Source organism: Dunckerocampus dactyliophorus, chromosome 7 (assembly GCF_027744805.1).
Source record: "Dunckerocampus dactyliophorus isolate RoL2022-P2 chromosome 7, RoL_Ddac_1.1, whole genome shotgun sequence".
Lineage (NCBI taxonomy): Eukaryota > Metazoa > Chordata > Actinopteri > Syngnathiformes > Syngnathidae > Dunckerocampus > Dunckerocampus dactyliophorus.
This window is the reverse complement of record NC_072825.1, coordinates 18,391,546-18,415,866: the sequence shown is the minus strand read 5'-3', so window position 1 is coordinate 18,415,866 and position 24,321 is coordinate 18,391,546. Positions and strand designations below refer to the sequence as shown.

Genomic DNA, 24,321 nt, shown 5'->3' with positions numbered 1-24,321 from the left:
AACTGTATAAATTTGTTACCTATTTGTTGTAATATGTTTGTTTAGAAGGCACATGTTTAAGATTTTCACCTAAGACCTCCAGAGTGGCAGGCAGCCACAAGGTAGCTCTTTTTCCTAAACACATGTTGCCTGCGACTTGATTATGTGTCTCGGTATTTTATGTCCTGTAATTTCACTGCATTTGATAAGCCAAAGTAAAGCGCCCGTCTTTAAGAAGCCATGCCAGTGTTGTCATTTTGGAGCCACAGGTGGTGTTTTATATTGTCATTTTATTAAGTATTACATTGTCTTATATTTTCTGTTTTTAAAAAATGCCATTTGGCTCAAGTTGCATATAGTCCAGTACTATTTTTATAATCTTTGATATTTACTTACCAGGAGGAAGCACGGGCTTACAAACTTCCAACACAGCCTCCAGTATATGCCAGGCCTCTGACCAATCATCTCCTCGATATCGTCACTGAAACGGTCCACTCCTGCGACACCAGCACACAAAACATTGTGACATCAGGACTTCATTTTAAAACTAATGACTCTGTCAAAGCTATTCCTTTTCCTTAGGATGGATGGATTTTACAACAAAGAAACTTTTTTCTTCACAATTTCAAAGCCATTACAGTATGGGTATTATTTCGGGAATAACTGTTTTTGAAGTATCTCATAACATGGAGATTTGTCCTATTTTTAGTATTACCCAGTTTGAAAGAAATCCTACCAAATTCCAAAACATAACACGTTTGCATTTCCGGTAATATGGTTCATGTTGGTCAGAGAGACCATTTGAATGTGTTCTTGTGCAATGCACAGTCGAAAGAGAATTAGTGAATATAATCACAGTAGCCTTCCTACCCAGAAGGGATATCTCATTGCTAAGGTTTTTATTCAGCTGGACAGCAGAACGAAAGACCACAGTGGGCAGAGTTTGGAAAGGTTCTTGTCATATAAGAAAGAAAAGGCTCACAGAGGTCTCAAGCTTGATTTATCAGGCCTGCCAAGGTCGAGACCCACCAAAGTGGGGCAATACACAGACTCCACTGCCCGAGGGAGAGTTAGCATTGAGTAGAGTATTGAGGCTGTGTGGACATGTGAAAAGTAACCCAAGAAAGAAGTTCAGGTCTGTCTTTTTTTGACCTTCAGTTTGTTTTCATGTTTCAAAATGGGTCAGCCCCAATCATCAACACACTTACTATGAAAACATTCCTATCTGTTTATACAGTGGATTACAATGACCCACCATTGACACACCATTAACTATGGCAAAATGGACAAAACCAGAAAACATTTATATTTAATTCAAATTTCTTTACTAAATGAATGAAACCAAAAAAACATAGTATACATAAAGTTCAGAAAAAGGCTAATTTCCAAGCAGTGTGATGCATACTTGAGAAAACCCTTCTATCTCATGTAGTGTAACAATACAGATGTAAATTGTACAAATCAGGCTAAATGACACATAGGAGTCGCTCATAACAGTGTAGGAGACCTCTGTAAAATAGAGTGCCAAAGGTGAATTGAGTTCACCACAGTTGTCAGCCGTAACAATGTGGCAATCAGTCAGCTGAGTAGTTCATGACAAATGGGAATTCCCTGTTTCCCAAATGCAGTTATCTCTGGAAGATGGACCACAATTGCTAAGTAACACAAACGTCACAAGTGCCGCAACAAAACACACATGTAGCTGCTTATCACTGCTACAGTTGCTGATATTAATGGCATTAGGACCACAATGACTTGCAAGTTCAATGTTTGGCAGCCAGCATTGTTTAATACTTTATAACACATACTTGTATTTATTGTACTTGCTTGTATTTTTCAATGGACAAATTAGTTTATGTTCCTCACCTGTATATACCTACTGTATGCATTGTGGTATGCATATTCCCTGTTGGGTATGTGACTGTACTGCATGCCTTAATAATATTATTATTATTATCATCATTAAGAATTACCATTATTATCGTTGGGTTATATTGTTATAATATTAGTAGAAGTAGTAGTAGTGGTTGTTAATTCTGTTGTTTTATAAAGTTTGCTGTTCCTCATTGTTCTGCATCTCGACTACTTTGCGTTTGCAGCGGCTTGAGCTTACGGGTACATATTTAAGATAAGTGAGTAAATCAAATGGAGCACTACAGTAGCAGTCATATTGAAATACGTCAACATGAACATGAAAACACAATAATGTTCATTTAATGGGCAAATGATGTTCAAAGCAGGTGGCACATTGAGACCGCCAGAGACTGAAGGGGCAAAAGCCATTAATGTTTGTTGATATTCTAGGAGCTCTAATAGAACTAGGTCACATAGAGTCACAGCACACCCATACAAATATATTTTTCATCAGAACCCTAATACAACATCAGCATTGCTGGCCACGACAAAATGAATCATCCTTTTTCCCCTCCTTTCATCTCTCAGTTTCTCTCACCGTAAAACCACGCAATCCCAACAGCTTCAATAAGCACTCCAAACAGAATTGATGTCCCTGCTGCATAGTGGTCCAACAGGGTAAACACATACATCCCACCCTAGAGTGACAGAGGAAAAAACAAAGAGTCATCCATCAAATTTAAATAGATATATATCTAGTGCCCATGTCATACCATTAACTCGCACTTATGGTGCAAAACTTACATTCGTAACACAGAAGAGGGAGATGAGGAAGGTGGCGACCACAATGAAGAGGGTAAACAGTTCTCTGTGCTTGTGGAGGAACTTGAACTCATCAATCAGCCCCGTGATGACAGACTCCATCCCACCCATCTACAAGACGAAGGAAGACTGCAGTAAGTCACCAAAGTCTTACATTGCTGCCCAATGCACAATTAAACTGGCAATGCTAACAATCCCACTACGCATTCTCTTATTCATATGTTATAATGTAAGTACAGTGCAATCTTGGTGAGCATCATTAATTTGCTCCAGAAGGTCGTACTATAACCGAAACAGATGTTAACCGAATTAATTTTCCCATAAGAAATAATGTAATCCAATTAATCCGTTCCAGAAAGCCAAAAATGTTAACACACTGTTAACACATTTTTTATATATACAGTCAAACCTGTCTATAGCGGCCACTAAAGGGAAACGGCAAAAGTGGCCGCTATAGGCAGGTGCGCTCACATATTAACATGTCTGTGATTAGAAGCTTGTTGTGTTTGCAGATACATATAATTATACTGTTACATGTTGACCAGTAGAGGGCACTGTGGGACTGCGGATAAAAGTTGTAAAGAACTACTAGGTTAATAAACCGCTGTTAATAAAGCGATTAAAGTGCATCGATGACGTGAGTCTCTCCTTCCCCACAACAAGGGGCATTACAGTATTGACCAGTGCACATTGTCTCACACCAGGAAATAAATGGTGTCACTGTCTGCAACAAGCTCCAAAGAAGACGGCTTTTTTTTTATGTCGAATAACTGACAGTTTGTGTGGATCTTGTGAATGATTGTGACTGAGCTACGACTCAGTAATTAAAGTCTACACACGACGGCTTCATTGCTTAAAAAACAAAACTTTTTCGTGCGTGAAGCTTCTGCTTGAGTCGGCATTTTGGCCGCTATATGCAGCCAGATATTGACCAAGGGATACAAAATGGGTGGCCGCTGGCCGCGTTAGACAGGTGACTGCTATACACAGGCTCTATAACACGCAAATTTTCAGCGGGGGATTTTTCAGTGGTCGCTATTGGCAGGTGGCCGTTCTATAAAGGTGGCCGCTAAGACAGGTTTGACTGTATATACATTTACGTGCATGAAACAATTTAAACAGGAAGGTGGTGGTGGTTGATTTTGCTAGTAACCTTAAATGTTCATTTATCTCTTTCATTCGTCATGTATATGCATTTACAGTTGTTTTATGCATGTAAAACTATAATTGTAAAACTACAAAAACGTGTTTGACATCATAGATGGGGACTTTGGTTCTGGTTGCCATTTAGTTTAGCTAGCTAATAGGATGCTAACAAGGAAGGACGTTATGTGATTAAAAAAAAAAGACAAAAAAATGTAATGTCACGTAATGTATTAACAACATGACAAGACAAGGTTCTTATTGTGCACTGACCGGAGCATGCACGCAAACCGAGGCAAAACTGTGGCGTGAACAGTTAATGGAAAAACACGCTAACTGGGGCGGACGCTAACCGAGGTTCCACTGTATATGTATCATAAAATTAGCAAAACAATGTAATTAAAGAAATGTTACTTTATAATCAGAAACCTGTGAAACAAAATTCGGTTATGCGGTTTAATGTGATCCATAGATCATATAACTGCATACTCACAGCACTGTCAATGCCCAGTGTCAGCAGCATGATGAAGAAGATTACTGCCCACACTGATGACCCGGGCAATGTTGCGATGGCTTCTGGGTAAATAACAAACACTAATCCAGCCCCTGAAGAGAAGAAATGGAATCATAATCAAATTGCTTTGTAAGTAGTTTACATTCAAGTAGGTTCAGAGTTAGGGATGCTCTGATCGATCAGCCACCGACCAGTGTCAGTGCCAATTTCCATGAAAAATCACGTGATCGGCATATGCCGATAAATACCTTTCAACACCCATCACAAAAGCCGATCGATCACCGCATGCAGTGTAGTGTCGTGGGTAGCTTCCTTCTCTCACTTTCCTTCACACTGCGCAGGTGTACCAAACAAAAGCAATAATGTCTGCCGTGAGGAACTTAACCAGCCACCAACCTATCTCGCTGGGCTAGCACGTTGAAAAACTTTAATTTAATACGGCATTTGAAGAACAAACACTTGACGGAGTATGGTGAGTTTTCATCATCAGTCAAACAGCAGCTAACGCAGCAAAAACGCCGACCAACACTTGCTCGTATGTGCGTGACAGTCTGACAGTGAGCTATTGTTGTTGTTATTTTTACGTTTGCCCGAACAAATGTACCTTCAGTTGTATCAGGCATTAAAATGAAAAAGAAACTGAAGAAACAAGGGTGGTCTAATCATTTTTTCCATGACTGTATGTTTTTGTTTACATTACGGTGATTTTATGGGGGTTTTTTTCATATCATATAGCCAACAGAAGGGGTGCAGCCAGGAATTCTGAGCCCCATGAACAAAAAACCCACCCTAATTACTAATTTTATTATTAATTACTAATTTTATTAGTAATTATCTTGGATTATCGTCCGATTTCACTCATGCATGATCGGTATCAGAATCGGCAGCATAAAACCCAGATCAGAGCATCCCTATTCAGAGTATATTTTAGTCATGTGTGCATCATTGGTTATAGAGGCAACTACAAAAAATCTTACCATATTTAATTTGTGCTGCTGTTACCATCAGTGTATGTTAAATACTGTATTGCATCCAAAAAATAGATTCAATTTTTAAAAACCATGGACAGCACAATGGGCTTTTCAAGACAAGGCAGTGAAGAGCTACTGACATTTCACAGACACATTGGCAGCCAATGAATGCCTGTTGCACAGAGCTCAGACAGATAACAGATCAATTAGTCAAGACTAGACTAGGTCGGTATACTGCGAAGTGAGTTTAATGGGTTAATGAGGTGTGTTGAGTGTAAAACCGGGCTTGCCTGTTCTACGAAGGTAGCTCTTTTAAAGTAGCTGTTCCACCATGGTAACTTAGGCTAAACTCCCGACTAGGTTATGTCCAGACTTTCAGCTTAAAATGAGCAATGAAAGTGCCACTCTTTCACTGTTTCAGTAATTCGGAGATGGCGTCACCATTTATTGAGAACCTAGTGGACCTAGGAGCAAGAATAATTCCAGCAGCACCATGGGGGGGGGGCTGATCCGCTGGCATTCCCTGATGAAATGATCCATCTGTAAGCGGGAGGGAATATGCTAGATATGCTAACTTTTTGAGCGGAGCGTCAGGAATAAAATGCAATATGAAATATTAATATGGCCAACATTAGCAGATATGTATGTCACATCAGTCCTTGTGTTAGTTTTATTATATTACAATATTTGCTGGAGGAATAATCGCTCCGAGGCATCAATCAACTGCAATAAAACACTTTATTTTAGTTTATTTTAACAAAAAGGAAAGTTGTCACAAAGGAAAAGTTGCCACAAAACACGTCAACACTGCTACCTAGTGGTCATCACGAGGATGTCTCATTTGCACACTGATGCAACTCATCAGTCGACCTAGTACTTATTTGTCAGCGATAGTAAGTATAATTCATTATTTCACTTTGATATGGCCATGAATAAACGGATCAGTGTCTTACGTATAGTCACTAGTCTTTATTGTCATTGTACAGAGACAGTAGATTTGTGTGTTCATCTCTACACAGTTAAAAAAAACATTTTTAGCCTGCACACAGTCAGCCTTGCTTTCAATAAAACACACACACACACAAATTCTATTAATGAGATTAGTAAAATATGAAAACAACACAGACATCATTCAAAAATGAAAAGTTGTCCTCCCTCACTCTGTTGGCGGCGACAGTGTTGCTTTTTGGCAATGATAATCTTTTTGAACTGCTCATAATGCTCCATAATAATTACTTGCTCATCTTGTGTAAAACGCACCGGCTGGGATTGCTTCATTTTTGCGCAGAAGTAGAATAATATGACTTCAAATGCTTCCTTTTATGTGAACACGCAATGAGCACAAAGACAAAAACCGGACTTGACAAGGTAAGTTGATAACCATCGTTGCAGTACCGTTTACTTCTGTTTGGGTAATTTAGGTTTTGTTGATCTGCAGCTTGACGACAAAGCCTGGTTTTGTTGAGCCACTTTCGCAGTATACCCCCCTAGACTTGCCCATTCAGCCCAACAAACCCTCTGTAGCTGACTGTTTGCACAGCGACCAACGCTACATTGAACTGGTTCGTAAATGGCATATGCAGTTGATTCACTGGAGGGAAATTCATAGAGGTATCATTTCTACAGCAACATACCGTCTCTAGCAACCTTATCCAGGGGGACATTGTGCTTGTAGGACATATAGCCAAGGAAGGAGAAGACCACAAAGCCAGAGAAGAAGCTGGTTAAAGAGTTGATAGAGGTTGTGATGATGGCATCCCTGCATCATTAAAACCAAATAAAATGAAAATTGAAAAGTAAAAGAGAACATTTTAAAATGAATACATCATTGAGTTGACAACCTCAACAGTAACACAACCAATCAGCTAGATACAGTAGATATGTTAGATAGTATGCAGCTGGCTCCAGATTACATTATTTCAACCATAACGTATAAGAACGCCATCATCGGCTAAAATATGGTAGCAGTAGTAGTTTGGTAGAACAGAAACAACAAAAACATGTCAATGTTTTTCCACAATTGTGAATTCAAGTTCATAAAAATTGGTGTAAATTGTTGTTCACCCCAAATAAGATGATTGGTCACTCATTGCTGTCTGGTATTCAAGTCGGTCATGCATCCATACACACAAAAGCAGTCTCAGCGAGGCAATCAATAACTTAAGCCCTGTCCACACAGGACTGATTTATATGTATTTCTATGTATTTTGAATTGCTTTAGTAAAACTCTGTGATTGGCCAGTCACACACAGTGACTTCCCCTCCCTAGACAGACTTGCTGCAGGCTGCAGTCAGAGAAGAGCCGTGCCTTGCTCATGTATGCGGTGCAATTGGCAAGACAGAGTTGAAAACGGCTCATACAGTATAGCGTTGGCCACTGCCTCCAATCCGGACGGATTTTTTTAGGTTTTCATCAGCTCAGCTAGGATCTAAAGTTACTTGGTAAACTTGTTTTGTTACGTACACTGTACATTTGACAAGACAGAGCTGTAAACGGCACGAGTTACGTCGGTCACTGCCGGTGTTTTTTTTTTTCGTCTACTCGCTTCTAATTTGGCGGGTGATATAAAGTCAGTTGAAAAACTGCTTGTAATACTGAACACGGTGCTGTTGAGAAAACTACAGTGAACAAGGCTGACTGAGTATTTCTCTGTTTGCCATCACTGGATGTTTGCATGAATCACCAATTCACACAGATCATTAAAAAATAATTCAATAATAAAGTCACTTACACACATTCACAGTACACATGTAGCCGAATAATAAACAATAAATATAGCAACGTCTGATCAATCCATGCCAATTTCAGACTTAAGATAATGTACTTATTTAATCTCCACCCATTTCCAGTAAAACCACGCCCACTAACAGTTTATGCCCCGCCCACTCCAGTCCAGATACAGATACAGATACAGATAGTGGTGTACTCGCTCATCCCTATTAATTATGCTAACCACAGTTCCACTACACTAGTATATTTCCTTTTTTTTGGTCCTGTCCAGGCATTGGGGCAGATAGTAGTGTTGATCTAAATGCCCTTACATGCTAAACAGATTTGCTCTTCCACTATATTTTCACAGGACCTTCCAAAGTATTGAGAGGACAAAAAAAAGCCTGCTCAGGGGTGCTGATGATTTTTTAAAGTGTGACCATTTTCACTTGTGCTCCTGCGGTCTGTTCCACAGCGGGGTGTCAAAGACATGGCAGGTTTCAAGGGGCTTCAAAGGTTATTGTAATTCAACTTCCCATCTGCCAGTTTCTTTACCTGTAACAGTTGTTGCTGAATTTGTTGTAGCTCGAAAAGGCGATTAGCACACCAAACCCAACTCCCAGCGAGAAACAGATCTGCGTGGCGGCATCGATCCAAACCTGGGGGTGCGACAGAACAGACGCACTTGTGTGAAGCAGCAAACAAAAGGCACAGGAGAGGAAAAAAGCCATTATTAGGGATAATTGCAGGAAACTCATTCAACGGCAATAGATGAAAGACGCTTGTGAATACGGAGAGGGGAGGGGGTAATTTTGCAAATTACTGCGACAAGCATCAATAAAATCTAATTCTCCTAGTTGCTGCAATGCATCTCTCTCTTTTTCTTACTCCCCCTTTTTTGTACATAACTAAGTGTTTATGTGTGGGTACTTGATCTCCTTTGCAAGAAAAGATAAATAAGATGTGACACATTTAAAGGATGTGGTAATTCAAGAAAGGATTGAACAGATTTCACCCAGTGTGTAAGTTATTGGTCTGCACTGTAAATTTAACGCACATAATTCAGTTTATGGGACTCATTCATTCTGTGACATCTTTTTGAATGCGTTTCTTATGAAAACTGACATGTTTTGTCATTGTGTGAATGTGAGTATTCCATTCAAGCAGCCTTATAGCTCAATAGATCAAATCTCTTTGAAATGAAAATGTATGGCTGGTTGAGGACGGATAAGCTATTACTTTTTTTTTTTTTTTACCCATTTTAGACTTCTTCCACATGAAATAGATAGATAATTAATAAAATAATATAATAAGCGATAGAAAAACAATAAATGTTATAGTATAAAGTATAGTAAAATGTATTCTATTTTGCAATCATTGCTGTATTCCTACAGCCCATCTTCTCCTTCCACACCTCTAGCATCTACTTCACTTACATGTCTCTGCATCCACTTGGTTCTTACCTTGGCATCACAGAGTTTCCCCAAGTCTACAGACAGGTAGGCCTTAATGCCATCTTTGGCTCCAGGCAGGGTGACTCCTCGGAGCAGCAGCACAGTCAAGACCACATAGGGCATGGTGGCTGTGATCCACACAACCTGAGAGGGTCACAGAAGGCAAACACACACGCACGCACAGACACACAATTAGAATAGGCGCATGTTAGATGCAGTCAGATGGCCACATGAGAAAGATTCAGCCATATGCATGCGTGCTAGTTTGAATAAAAATACCTAGTGATACCCACACACAGGTCTGTGAATGCTTTGTTTGTTTACCTCGCCCACAATTTGCTAAATATAATTCAACATAGCAGGTATTCGGGAAGTAACAGTGCCCTCTTTCCCATATATAATAAAAAAAACAGAATGGGTTGCAAATCTCTACCTTGCCAGAGGTCTTCACTCCCTTCCATAGACTGAAGTAAAGCAGAACAATGACCACAGCCAGACAGGAAGTCAGCTGCCAACGTGGGCGACCCAGATCATCAATACCATTGCTGTCTTGAATGTGGAGGACCCCTCGGCTATAGGGAGGAAAAGTCACACACTCTATGACCTAACCTTATAACAGCAGAGGTGATAATGCAGTGACATATTTTAACGTATGACAGAATATTGAAAAAAAATGCATTATTTAAAAAGAAAGATAAATACAAATGTCTGATGCCATTAGTACAATCAAGACTGACAGATGAGACTAAATAACATGTTTTGCACATGCAGTTGAATTATCTGCAGGTGGTTTGATGTAAATAGCACACTGCCATTCCAACTAGGATGGACGAAAAGCTTCAACTGTCACAACAAAACAACCCCTGGCTCACAGGAATAGAAGACACCTGGCCAGCACCTGGTCACAAAGAATGGGAAACTACATGCACTTCACTTGATCCTCAAGCATCTTTGAGGATGAGATGTTCAATATTATATGAATATTTTACATTTAATTATTTGCAAAACTAGGGGTGCTCCGATCAATCGGCCAAGTTCCGTGACAAAGCACAGTATCAGCATATGCAGATACTTGCTTTATAATGCCGATCACCGCCACCCACATTGCAGCATCCAGCCTATAGCGACCGTCTCCCGCCCACTTTCCCTTCACAGAGCCAAAACAAGCATGTTTGCTGTGTCGGACTTCCTATCGTTGTAAGAAGTGATATCAGTGTTGCACCCTGCAAAACAGGCCATGAAAAATGTCTTGCCGGTGTGGCGTGTTAAAAAGCTTTAGTTTGGTGCAACAATTGGGGGGGCAGGCAGTTGGCAGGGTGTGGTGAGTTTTCAAGGCTCGTGATGTGGTCATTGGTCGGGCAGTGGCTAATGTAGCCAAAATGCTGGACGCTCGCCAGTGTGTCTGTGGCAGTCGGAGCTCTAAGGCGTATAGCAGGAAAAGTGGTTCGATTCGTCAGACTAAAGAAAACCGGGTTTGCCTGGGGGTCCTGCTGGATCACCATCAAGCTGCTCTGGCATCCAAATTCTCCTTAAATAAGGCACCTGATCCTCTAGGTTTCACCAGTGATTTAGAAAAAGTAAGTCAAACATGTTTTTACCTAAATTTTATAGTTCCCCTTTCATATCATATAGCCCAGGGGTCACCAATGTGCATGGTGCCTGCGGGCACCAGAGAGCCCCCCACGACCGCATGAGGCATCTGCAAGCCTGCTTTTCATTCAGGCTTTCAATGAATAATGTGAGAACACTAGGAAGAAATGCATTCTGAAAAACTAAATGTGACTTGTGGATACCAGCATTTGTTTATGTTCTGGTAAAACAAGCATATTCAGTTTGTTTGGGTTGAAATAAGCTATGAAAAGAAATGCTGCAAATGCTGCAAAACTCTTGGCCATTTTTATTTCGTAAACATAGCTCTCACAAAACGTTGGTGACCCCTGATATATGGTAAATGGTAAATTACACAATTGACACTTAATCTATGTGATCAGTATCGGCAGCATAAAACCCCGATCGGAGCATCCGTATTCTAAACACATCCGCAACACTGCATCTCATGTTTAGTCCAATGTTGCCTGGTGTCGCAAGACAAACAAGAAAGAACCTCTGAAAACAAGCCCAACAGGCAACTCACCACATTGTGAAAAATATGACGGTATATCATTAACTATTGCTTTATGGTTAGGCAACATCCAAATTATAGCAAACATAGTTAACATAAAAACGTTTAATAACTTAAATAAAATACAAGCCCAAAGTTCTCACAAAAAGCGGGCTCGGCAACACTGGTTCTGTCACACAACTTCTAACAAGTTAGATGCTCCACAAGAGATCCTGATAGGTACTGTAAACATGCAAAATATTTTGTTTAGTAATGCCCAGCAAATAGTCATACATATCAAATGTATAAATATATAACGGGTCGACTTACTCAAAGTACTCTTGAGCTGGAGTGGCCTTGTCAATGTCACTGATGGTGCTGTTGTCAGCCCAGTTAGAGCAGTTTTCGCTGTTCCATGTGTTGTTACAATGCACCCACGGGAGCTCGACAGTGAAAGAGGAGAAGAGGTAGAAGAGCGCCCAGGAGATGATGACATTGTAGTAGAAGCCAACATAGAGTGAAATGAGGATCACTGTAAATCCTACACCTGTTCAAGGGAAATCAGATATTTAACATTGTGACAAGCAGGTTTGAGTTTGAAGTACGGTAAATATTTGTCAATTAAGAAGGGTAAAAACCACTCTATACTGCCTTCAGTGACGTGCAGTCAGGGAGGGCTGTGCCTCGCCTGTCATGACAACAAATCAAAAAGTGAATAACATGAAATGAATATTAATATTTGTTCATGAAACTATTCTAATTATACAGAAATTATAAAACTTATTTTCTGTATGATTCTAATTGTTTAACATTTTCTTGAGTAAAAATCACAGAATTTTCAAATTTCCTGGGGCAGAAACCTAAAATGAGGCTGCCGCAAGTGTCTCTTTTCGGCTTAGTGTGCAAAAAGTCAGAGTGCACTTAGTTGGCAGCATGTCACCAATGCTGTGCTGCAGTATGCTGTGTTAATTCACAACCTGTTTTAAATGTGTAGTTTTCCAAACCGATGCAAATTACAGTAGAAACTCAAATGTTGCTGAGGTCGTACAACTAAAATCAAACATAGGCCTCGATTGTGCATGACTTCAAGGAAGATGGCAGCATATTGGGTGAGCTCACCTTAGTTCTGTGAGCCTCAATGGATTATCTCTGGACCTGTGCTTTGTTTTTTTTTCCTTTTAAGAGTACTTTTCCAAAATGTTTTACCAAATACAAGCTGGACACAACTTTGGATGATAGACACACAACAATGGACCACATCACACAAGACTGCAGAATACTGTGTGAGACCTCAGCGTACCTCAACTCCATCAGAAAGAATCAAGCAAAGGATAAAGCATTGCACGCCTTGCTTTTTGTGACACGTAATCCAAAAGTAGGACTATTCTCAACAAGGTGTGTTAAAACGAGAAGGTCAGAATGGAACACTAACCATCAGAAGTTACGCAAGATCAGCAGACTCACATTAAAGACTTCGCTGTCCCCATTTGCATTATCACTTGCAAAGTTAAGGTGTTTTGTTTTTTTGTTTCACATTGATTAACTTCTTTTTACACTTGGCAGATAAGAATGTCTTGTTTGCAATGTGAAGTCAAACATTTCCAGAGTTCAGAAATCCTCTTAATCAGATTATTATCACATTCAAACAACACCCCCACATCTAAAGACGTTTTACTTATCAACACTTTCTATGACGTTCCAATAGTTCACCATCTACAGTTAAACGTAATTGTTAACCTTTTGTCGTGACTTACTGATTATTTTCTAGCGTGGATGTGATATTTGTGCAAGAGTGATGGCTGTTATGAGCACCACATTCCGTCATGGTCGCCTGCATCCCCACCCGACTCTGTCCCTTTTTTCTTTTTCTTCAGATGCATTGATCTCGAGAGGAAACCAACTTGTTGATCAGAATAATTATGTCAATATTGGCATGTGTATGTGTGTATTTGAATAATTATTGTTATCTCCCCAGTGAGAGGCAGAGAATGACAGTGTGTGAAGCGTGTGATTAGAACGTCAATGTCTTCTGTGGGACCCTGACGGACGGCACATGTTCACACACGCAGAAGACCCACACTTGTATACACACACAAATTCAAGAGGCAGATGCACAACTGTGAGACACCTTCAGGCTTACAAGGACATTCATTATTGGACACCAGATAGAGGTATGGTGGCATGCTGAGATGCAACAGATGGTCTTTCCATAATAACATTTGAAGAGGGATTTCAGATGCATAATTGACGTTAAATGTCAAGAAGTGTTATACTTACATTCTAGAAAATAGGTACTCATAAATCAAGTATAAGCAACTTAATACAAACAAATGACATCCTTGCAAACGATTCTTTGCTTATCCCTTGTTGTGAAAAGTACCTGTAGAGATTGTCAGCCAATGTCGGGAAAATGCATTCAGACAATCAGGACAAGAGTCTAAAAGCCTAATTTTCATTTTCCTTCCATCTGAGTGCCACTGCAACCTGATGTTCTGGGAGGATAAACAATGCCTGTCGCGGCTCGACACAGATGAGCGAACAAAAGGCGAAGTGACATGTGGACGGGCAAGCAAGTGGGCATGCTAGCAGACACATAGACATGTCGATATCAAAGGGAAGTCAACTAGCTGACAGTGTAGTGGGTAGGTAGATGGACTAATGGACAGGAGGTTGACATTGATTGATTCAGTGGACAATTAATGCAAAACATGCACATGCACTGACATGCCATGACATATACACCTACACGGTATACACTAATCCCTCGTTTATTGCGGTTAATTGGTTCCAGACCCGATCATGATAAGTTAATTTCCGTGAAGTAGGTTTCCTTGTTTATAAATTGAATATTTTTGTAGTTAGAGCATAGAAAACCTGTTTACGACCTTCGAAATACAGTTTATAACATTATTTGAGCAATCTAGACATGAACTAACACCCCCATAGTCACCTTTACACTCGTATTACCCAATACAGTAGACATAACCAAGAGACATAAAGAGGAAATAAGACATTTAAGAAATAAATAAGACTTGTGTTTGTGTGTGTTGCTATAAATGTCTTCCCTAGGGGCGCTGAGTGGCGGGTGGACAAGAAGCGACATTGGGGGTTCAGAGTGGAGTTTTATCTTGCCGTGGGTTGCGGCTGTAACAGTAGCCCGTGTTTCCATTAGGGACTATTGTGCTTGACAGTAGCATAGTAGTTTGTTGTGACAGTAGCGTTACTGACACCTAGTGACCAGTGTAGAATACTACATATCATTCACAGCGTCTTTGAATGCGTCTTCTGAATGCCTTATATTTGTATTTTACTTCCTTTTGCCATTTTTATGCTTGAAAATGCTCAATTTAGGCAAAAAATATGTAAAATTTGCTTCAATATGTGTATTTTTTAAAAATAATAGGCCATATGCAACCACAAAGCAGCACAATTACTATATTTTTGAGATAGAGTAAAGCCGTGAAATTCACACCACAAAGTGGCAAGGGACGACTGTAATAAGATCCAGTTGCACATCGGTGAAGTCGTTCCAAAAAGTCTGATGACACAAATACAAAAACTGATGATACAAAAACCGAGGCAATTTTTTACATCGGAAATCATGCAAATCCATCCATTCATCCATCTTGTATGCCGCTTATCCTCACTAGGGTCATAGGTTTGCTGGAGCCTATCCCAGCTGACTTCGGGCGAGAGGCAGGGTACACCCTGGACTGGTCGCCAGCCAATCGTAGGGCACATATAGACAAACAACCATTCACAATTTAGAGTCTCCAATTAACCTAACGTGCATGTTTTTGGCATGTGGGAGGAAACCGGAGTACCCAGAGAAACCCACAGACACACGGGGAGAACATGCAAACTCCACACAGAGATGCTCAATGGAGATCCGAACCCAGGTCTTCCCGATCTCCTGACTGTGTGGCCAACATGCTAACCACTAGGCCACCGTGCGGCCCATAATGCAAATCCAATTAACAAAAAATACATGTTATAGTGAATCATGACGAATGGATGAAACTTGTTGTTGATGCGGACTTCCCGTACATACTGCCGAAATCAAATTCAATAGTTTTTTTCATCTTCTTTATCAAATTGCTGGCACTCAAAACTTTCTTTGGCCCCATGGTGGGTTATTGAGCAGTGGCACTTCATAAAAAAGTGCACGCACAGTGAGCCAGCAAAACATAGGGTGCTTTGTTTGGGCACTTCATTTTGCCGAAAAACGAGTTTGTTGTATGCAATATTGCACAAAAAAACGAAGCAAAATTTTAGACGAAAACCGACTCAAAAAAACGGGGTGTAGAAAAAAAACATGGTTTGACTGAATATCAAGCAAATCTGCATAAACAAAAGCAATGATGCAGTTTTGGCTGACATTAAACTAGCAGTATGCTCATCTCCGTCATCATCAAAACTGCTTATTCCTATCAAAATAAAGGTTTCCTGTAATACTTCCAAGTGTGCAATACGTATGTGTGTTGTAGTCCTACCTTTGAATATGGGACATATTTTCCAGACCCCTGCTGCCCCCTCTCTGTTGTACTGTCCCAAAGCCAGCTCCATATAAAAGAGAGGCATGCCTGCTATCACCATGAAGAACAGGTACGGCACCAAGAATGCACCTGCACACAACAAACACACACATAGAAGTTGCTTTTTTGAAATTCTATAATGCAAAATGCAGGATATGCTCTTGTCGTTTTTTTGTTTTTTTTAAATGCATTAATGATGTGTGCCAGTCCCTGTTTATAAACAAACGCAACGCAAACAATTTCATTTTCCCAAGTACAGACATGTATGTCAATATTGCACATTTAGCAACATGCAGTGTCCTTCAGAACAGGGTGTAAACCTAATGAGAGCTCTATGTTAAACAGCCATAATTAGTGGCCATGATTGTTGGCGCTAATCTATTCACAACAGCTGTGGTTGCTTTTTTATCCTTATTTTGATCTCTGTGAAGGGTTGAAAGATTTTTAAAAGCAGCCAGTGTGCATATAAGAAGCTGATAAACACACACACACACACACACACACACACACACACAGTTAGGTGCATGATTGAATACTACAAGAAAAGCATATGAATCTTTAACCTTCAAGTCACCTTTTCAATAAAACCATAAACAGACACGTTATCACTCCTTTAGTTCCACCTGAGCTGATCTAATAGAGGCTGATTTTCTCACACACCCTTTCCTTCATCCCTATCGACCTCACCTCCTCCATTTTTGTAGCACAGGTAAGGGAACCTCCAGACGTTGGCAAGGTCCACAGCAAATCCGATCACGGACAGTAGGAAGTCAATTTTCTTCCCCCAGGTCTCCCGTTCCTCCTCACCGCTTGGGTTAGTCTGAGTTGTGGACGGAGCCACAAGGGTGGTGGAGGTGAACTGGACCCCATTCTGCTCCTTTATAAGGATCAGCTCCACCTGGAGGGTTAGAAGCATACACAACAGTTGTCATATTTGATGACACTTATTACTCTTTAGATGCACAAATCTTTGACATGAGAGGATACTTCTATCAAAAGCCAGACACTGTTTTTTCATACAGTTGTCCACTTTCTGATATAATATTCCATGTACTGTATGATGATGGATGTGAAGGATCATACTGCATATGTGCTCATATAACACTGAGCAGCCACAGCATTAACCCTGCACAAGCCAGCAAGATCCACTGCAAGAGTCAAAATTAATCCTTTACAAAGCTACTGGGATTTTTGTTGCATATGTTGAGAACTGTTCAAATTTGTACCCTAATGTCACTTCATAAAATAACTAAATATTAAAACTAGGGCTGTCAATTTTTTTTTTATCAGAATAATCAATTTCTAAATTACATTTGCAACGATGCCTGAAAAATGCCCATTTTTATTTTGTATTTTATTAACAGAACGATAATGACAGGACATTTAATTTATTCATTATTCTTTCACGCCACACACAATCACTTTTTGTGCTTCATGTACAATTATGAACTTTTTCAAGATGAATGTTATTCAACTCTTCAAAATGCAGTTAACATGCATGCATTACATGTGCACTGACCTCTTGGGGACCCATAGTATTGGACAGGTTTTTTTCTGGGGCTACGACTGATGACATCAGGCTACTGGGGCTCTCTCCTTCAGCATGGAGGGGTGCACGGCTTTCAGAAGGTAAATGACACTGGTTATGGAAGTGGGGGAAAGTTAACGCAAAGTATTAATGATGAGCACTTCCACATCTTGAGCTGCTTATTCCATTCATCCAACCATCTTCTACGCCGCTTATCCTCACTAGGGTCGCGGGTTGAGCTGCTTATTGTTAAGACTTAATAATTAAAAAAAAAAACAAAAAACATATGCATGCATGGGGGACGTCTCTCAAGGCCATCACTGCACGCTCATTACACTTCACACTTGTCGATCGCCATTTTGCGCACCATGACAAATACAATACATCATTTACCTTATCAAAGAAAAATATCACCTTTATCTGAAATGAATTTTGCATGTAACATGCCATATAATACCATATATGCTGTAGTGTACAGATTAGCACCAATATTAATCCCATAGTGAATCTTTTAAATTCAGCATGCATCAACATTTTTACAATTTTTACTTCTTTTAAACACTGTTAAACGTTAAACCAGTAGAACAACACCAACTTTTCAATGTATTAGCATTTCATAACAGGGAAAATATAACATCAAGTGTTTTTGGTTGCAAAACTCACCTTTGCCAAGGAACAGGTGAAAAGCTCCCTACAATGTGGTCAGTCCACTTCCAGTCGTTTTGCGGTTCCTCTGTTTACTGCAAATGAGTTATCGTATTATTTAACGAAAACATTCAAGGTAGAAACCAAATTAAACAAAAACAGAAGAAAAATGACAGTGAGGATTTAGGGTAAAGTTGAGGACTGGTAGTCTGATGAAGTGCCAGCCTCCTTGGTTACAGTTCAGAACCGCAGACACCAGAGGACCATGTGGTCTGCTGCAGCTGTGGTGGTCTGTCTGCAGGACCACTCTTGAAATATGAGAAACAATCAACAACACCCCCTACACCGTCACTCTCACCCCTCCCAACTCACTCCCTGTCTGTTCCTCCTCCTTTCTAGCCAAGTCAGTGTCAATTCCCTCTTTGATGAGAAACATCATGTCTGTCTTTGGGAATTGAGGATACGCACTATTCCTTCAATGTTCAGTGTGTTCAGTTCAGTAATGTAGATTCTGAACTGTAGTAAAGAGCTAGCGAGCGATTTTAAAATACAACTTACAATTAACAGGCTAATGTGGTCGTGATCTAATCATAGTTTAATCATTTATGAAATGCAGTAGATTGCAGTGAAGTTAGATATCGGTGTTAGCCGGTTAGTTATAACTAGCGACAACCAACAATTGAAAACACGGTGAACGTGGAATAGCGAATGATCGGATATCGAATAAAACATGAGTGACGTTACTGTGAAAATCAATCATTCTGTTTAATTACTTAAATTCGTATGCTTCTTTCGGTCTCCGCTCTGCAAGCTGGAGAGTGGTATCCAAGTAGACTCCGCCTGCCCCTTCATTTCAAGTCTGGCCCCTGACTACACTTGATTTCTAGGGACGTACACCCATTAGCACAGGATTCAGCCTAAATGTTGATGGTGTAACTTACAGTTCAGAAGAACAACAACTCTTGAAGGCTATGCCGGACAGCAATGCTTCAACCAGATAGACAGCTTGACTGCGGGGAGCGTAGATATGACTATACTGTAGTGATGTACACCTTATGATGTTCATAGTATTTGTGATGTTAATAGGCAATAAGTCTAGGTTCGCGAGTACCTTAATTCTTTGTGCTCGCCTTGGTGTTAACGAGCAAGCAGCTCAGACAGGAAGAGGAAGCGGAAAGGAGAATTGATTTGATGTGAGGAGCAACATGGCATTATTTGTGCAACAAATAATGCCATGTTACCTGGTTTCCTTTTTAAGTTAGACAGTGGCAGCAGGGTGGAGTTCAGTGAAAAACTTGTGAGTTTTGAACAACGCGGTCAGTACTTGACCATCTTTAGGCTATTGACTTCAAAGTGAGCTTCCATCCCTCCATTTTCTATGCCGCTAATCCTAATTAGGGTCGCGGGGGTATGCTGGAGCCTATCCCAGGTGACTTCAGGCGAGAGGTGGGGTACACCCTGGACTGGTCGCCAGCCAATCGCAGGGCACATATAGACACACAACCATTCGCACTCACATTCATACCTATGGACAATTTAGAGTCTCCAATTAACCTAACATGCATGTTTTTGGAATGTGGGAGGAAACCCACGCACGCACGGGGAGAACGAGCTTGTCACAAAGAAATGAACGGGGTCACTGGACACTAGACTACCTACAATTGCGCTGCTAACAAAAAAAAAAAAAAATGACAGCACAAAATGTAACAGGTAAGTAAACACACATAGGTCAACTACTGCTGTGGGGAATAATAAACAACTATAGACATGTAACTTCAGCAACTTTTTACAAACCAAGTGCCACAATGCATGCTGGAAGCCAGCATCGCTCCCGGTATGGGTTGTAAAAAAAAATCTATATTTTGAACTACTGCCAAATTAAACCCTACTATGGATTATCGATACTTACTATGTATCTTTTTTGGATTTGCATTAAAATATAGCTGCTATAAACATATTTCACCGTTCCTTCTCAGTGAGTCAAGTCACCATTTTACATGTCATCTCGGAGGACCTCTTCTCCAGAGTGGCAGAAAATTGGGCGGAAGTCACAGAGGCAGAAATGACAGCAGAACTAAAAAAATAAACAAATGGTGCGTAATGGCGGACTCGACCTGCGAAGTTAAACGGAAAGATACTTAATCAAAAGTGTGGACTCACTTTGGCTTTTATAGTGTAGTATCTGGTACATGAGACGGCATTATCTGACAATTATTGTATAATTCGCGTGGTCCAGGTGGTCCACTAATGGCCAGAGTTCCTCCCGCAGCCTGAGCAGTAAGCAGTAGTATATCAGTTTGGACTGTTAGACATGCCATTAACACTCGAACTCCCAAGGCAGTCATTTTGACTGTTTTCAAAATTCGCAATGTAATAACTTGGTTAAAAAAAAACCTATGTACCCATAGGACCCTGACTTTTCCTAAATGTGTGTATATTTTATTCTAACATTGTTTTATCATTAAAATTTCAAAACACCAAAGAGTTCTAAGTATTACTACCTCCAATGACCATAGCAGTCAAATTGACTGCCTGCTTTTTACAGGGGGGTCATATTTCACTATTTGCTACATTTTTCCCGCCCTTCCTCCTGCTCTATTGGCTGTTTGTTTTTTATGCTCTGTGATGCTAAAACCTAGCTGTAGCGTGACTCTAAACCCAAGAGAGACAAAAATGACATGTAGAAAGAAGGTGACAGCTATGGAGGCTTTAGCCTTGCTTCAGAGAAAATGGTTGCAGTTGGAGTTTGCATGTGTAATTGCAGAGAAGTTATGTTGTGTCAATTCAATCAAACACTCAATCACTATAGGTTTCATTTAGTGTCCTGATGTGTTTTTTACCTATTCCACCAGTTTATTTTGAGATCTTTTTAATGATAATCCAAATTATATACAAAGAGTCAAAATGACTGCTATGGTCATTCTAGTAGTTGCAGAATTCTGGTAGACCGAGTGTTAAATCAGGTGCAACAAAACCTAACATACACACAACAGTGTCCCACCAGCCCCACCATAGGTTAGGCCCCTGTGCATCCTTTAAACTTTCCAGACTTGGGTAATGTTTGAGAAATGTCCAAAGCCTCAAAGATGCTAGACAGATTGGCACCATGATTCCATAGACTGGCAGTCGATGGTCAACGTCAAAACAACTTTTTGACCATGTCAGGAGAAGTAATGGTTTGCAAAACCTTTAAGTCTGACTGCTGGCCAGACTCACGTCAGAAGTGCTTCCGATCTGAACTAGCCCTCTAACAGGGCGACCGACCTATTTTTATGCTTTCTAGTTACAGTATAATACATTTCTCTTTGTTCATCTGGTTTGTCTCACCAGATCTGCTTCTTCATCACATTATAGCACAGGGTGCTTCTGTGTATAAATTAGAGATGCTCTGATTGATCAGCCAAAAGCCAATCACCCCTGGCTCGAACTATTGTAGCTATCTTGCAGGGGTAGCACGTTAAAAAGCGTTAATTTAAGATAGTATGTGAAGAACAAACACTTGACAGAGTATGGCTAGTTTTCGAGGCTCACTATGTGATCATCAGTCAGACAGTAGCTAACAGAGCCAAAACGCTGAACAGCACTCGCACGTATGTGCGTGACAGTCAGAAGGCTAAGCAAATAACCCGAAAAATAATTGTAATAATTGTATCGGACCAGATGAGCAGCCTTTCACAGCGGTAGAAGACCCCGGGTTTGCCGACTTCTCTCTCACTTGGAGACCTGCTGTGTGCTACCTGCACGTCCGGCTAGAGCTTCATCTGACAATGCACTCACATCCAAAATCTCCTTCAAGAAGGCGTCCCATCCTCTCTAAGTTTTCACATGTTCTCTTGAAAAAGTCAGCAAAATATGTTTGTCTAAATGGTGAAACAACAATTGTTATATGTTTTAATAATTACTATTTTTAGGTCCCCCTCACAGTCAGGGGACCTTGGAATTGTCCTTATGCTCCCCTTATATGGCACCCCTGGCCAATAGTACTCATAAATACACTAAAAAATGTACAGTTAATTCATGTGATCGGTATTGGCCGATTTCACTCATGGATGATTGGAATCGGCAGCATAAAACCCTGATCGGAGCATCCCTAGTGTAACTGTATTAGTTGACATGTACTGTATATAATTAATAACCTGTATATAATTAATAACTAGGGCAGAAAAATCAACCAATCAAGCTATTTATAATTAGTACTTTTCCTACACATAAAATGCAACACAAAGAATTTAAAACTGCCCCAGTACCACCTCTCCCCCATACACCCGTTTCAACACAAACACACACACACCCTGGTCACGAGGTCTCGAGACACACAATCACCAGACTTGATCGTCAACAGCTTTCACTGCAGGTTTGAATGATCTCACAACAGGCACAATAATCGCTAATACAAATCCATAATAAAAACATGGGCTACGTTACCCACGCAAAGCTGATACTCCACTCTGAACCCCTGACGTCACTTTGCGTCATTTTATTCATCGGTTTTGATAAACGAGGTGATTGTATGCAGAATGCCAGTACCACCAACTCATGCGGTGGTTTGTACAGATAAATGAACACATATTATGTGCGTTCTCAATAGTATTTCAATTCGGAGGTGTGGGGGTGGGCACAAACAAATTCTGTCCCCCAACGGGGCGTTATGGAAAATAATTGGAGCCACTGTATGAATGGATCATTACAGCAGTTTGTAAGTTTATGCTTAGATGACAATGGCCTACTACAAAAGGGATTTTTTATTCCTCTCCGTTTCACAGACAGCACAAACAACTATGGTGGCTAGTAGGAGCCGAACACAGAAATGATCCACGACAAAAACGCGCACACGCCATAAAACAGATCCAATGGGATAATTGAGAACAATTGCAAGTCTCATTTCTCGCAATGTCCAACTGACTGATGGCCAGTTCTGACAACTCAAGCTCACCCATTTGGGGTTAAACCATAACAAGCCGGAGGCAGCAAATAACACAATCAGCCCGCTCCCCACGTACAGATTTATGATTTTCATGTTCAGCCTGTTTGCAAGCCGATCATAATGATCAATCAGCCACTAAATGGCCACCTAAGCACACACACACCCAGCCTCATATCAGAAATCATTGGGTCAATGTAATCCGTGGTGGACGGATGAGTTTTTCCCCCCGACAGCGAGGTGACAATAATAGAGTGTCTTGTTTTCATAAATGCAACAGCTGTGACCCAGAGACAGGAAAACAAGGAGCACCGAAAGAGCAAGGCATGAGTTGAAGGCAGAGGAGGGACAACAGAAAGTGGCATGGTAGAAGGTGAAATGGGGCGGAAGGACAAGAAAAGGAGGTGAAGAGTTCCTCATTTTACTTGAGCACAAAGTATAATTTCCAGCTTCGAGGTATCATAGATATTCCAGAATATTGCCAAAGGCTTACTTGGATAAGGGAAAAGTAGAAGATGAACATCCAATATTCAGTGTTTGACATAAATCCTGCTTACACTGAAAGCGTTATTTCCATTCCAACAAGTTCCATACAGCATTCACCTAGCCGGATCCAAATCTTAAAAGTAGAAGTAAATAGTGGAGAGGAATGGGGACACATTCCTTGTCTATTGAGGCCATCACCGCCTTTCTACACAATTAAAATGTTGCCCTGAAACACAAACTACCCGATTACCTGCTGAGAAGCACAGTGGGGGATCTTAATGCAGTCTAAGAGTGTAATAAAAGGGGAGAAATAAAATCAAATCATTCATGGTGAAGAGAGAAAATTTACTTAGTGAATACTCACTCAACCGAAAGTATCCACTGGATGTCTGCTTACACACTCATTAGCCAAAATTCACTGATGCTGCTGTGTCTACTTGATCATTGTTATATCATTTCTGATTTTTTTTTTTAGGACGTATCAGGAATTATTTATGCTGTCTTTGAGATTAGAGTATCTTCTTCAGGGATAAAATAACGCCACGTAAAAACATAAACCTCCATGTATGTGGAACAAAAAGCCTTTTCATTACCTTATAATTGCTATTAAGAGTAAAAACACAAAACAACTTGCTTATTATAGGCTCACTTTACGTGG

The 24,321-nt window shown here is 40.4% G+C and overlaps 1 protein-coding gene across 4 annotated transcripts in view; it reads right to left on the bottom strand.

The window, feature by feature from the left end:
- slc6a3 (solute carrier family 6 member 3) overlaps positions 1-18,523 on the bottom strand; it is a 30,847-nt gene extending 12,324 nt beyond the window's left edge. For 2 of the 4 annotated variants that reach the window (XR_008572058.1, XM_054782205.1), the window contains exons 1-13: positions 18,275-18,523; positions 17,603-17,722; positions 16,771-16,981; positions 16,042-16,173; positions 11,879-12,095; positions 9,881-10,019; positions 9,457-9,591; positions 8,549-8,652; positions 6,918-7,042; positions 4,292-4,404; positions 2,638-2,766; positions 2,432-2,531; positions 376-476 (exon numbers count right to left, since the gene is read on the bottom strand). Coding sequence is in view for 3 of the 4 variants with exons in the window: in XM_054782205.1 (XP_054638180.1) it covers positions 376-476; positions 2,432-2,531; positions 2,638-2,766; positions 4,292-4,404; positions 6,918-7,042; positions 8,549-8,652; positions 9,457-9,591; positions 9,881-10,019; positions 11,879-12,095; positions 16,042-16,173; positions 16,771-16,981; positions 17,603-17,659 (1,563 nt within the window). In the remaining variant the exon portion in view is untranslated. The remainder of the gene's footprint in view (positions 1-375; positions 477-2,431; positions 2,532-2,637; positions 2,767-4,291; positions 4,405-6,917; positions 7,043-8,548; positions 8,653-9,456; positions 9,592-9,880; positions 10,020-11,878; positions 12,096-16,041; positions 16,174-16,770; positions 16,982-17,602; positions 17,723-18,274) is intronic. The other 2 variants (XM_054782207.1, XM_054782206.1) reach the window with 2 other exon arrangements.
- Positions 18,524-24,321: the final 5,798 nt, after the last annotated feature.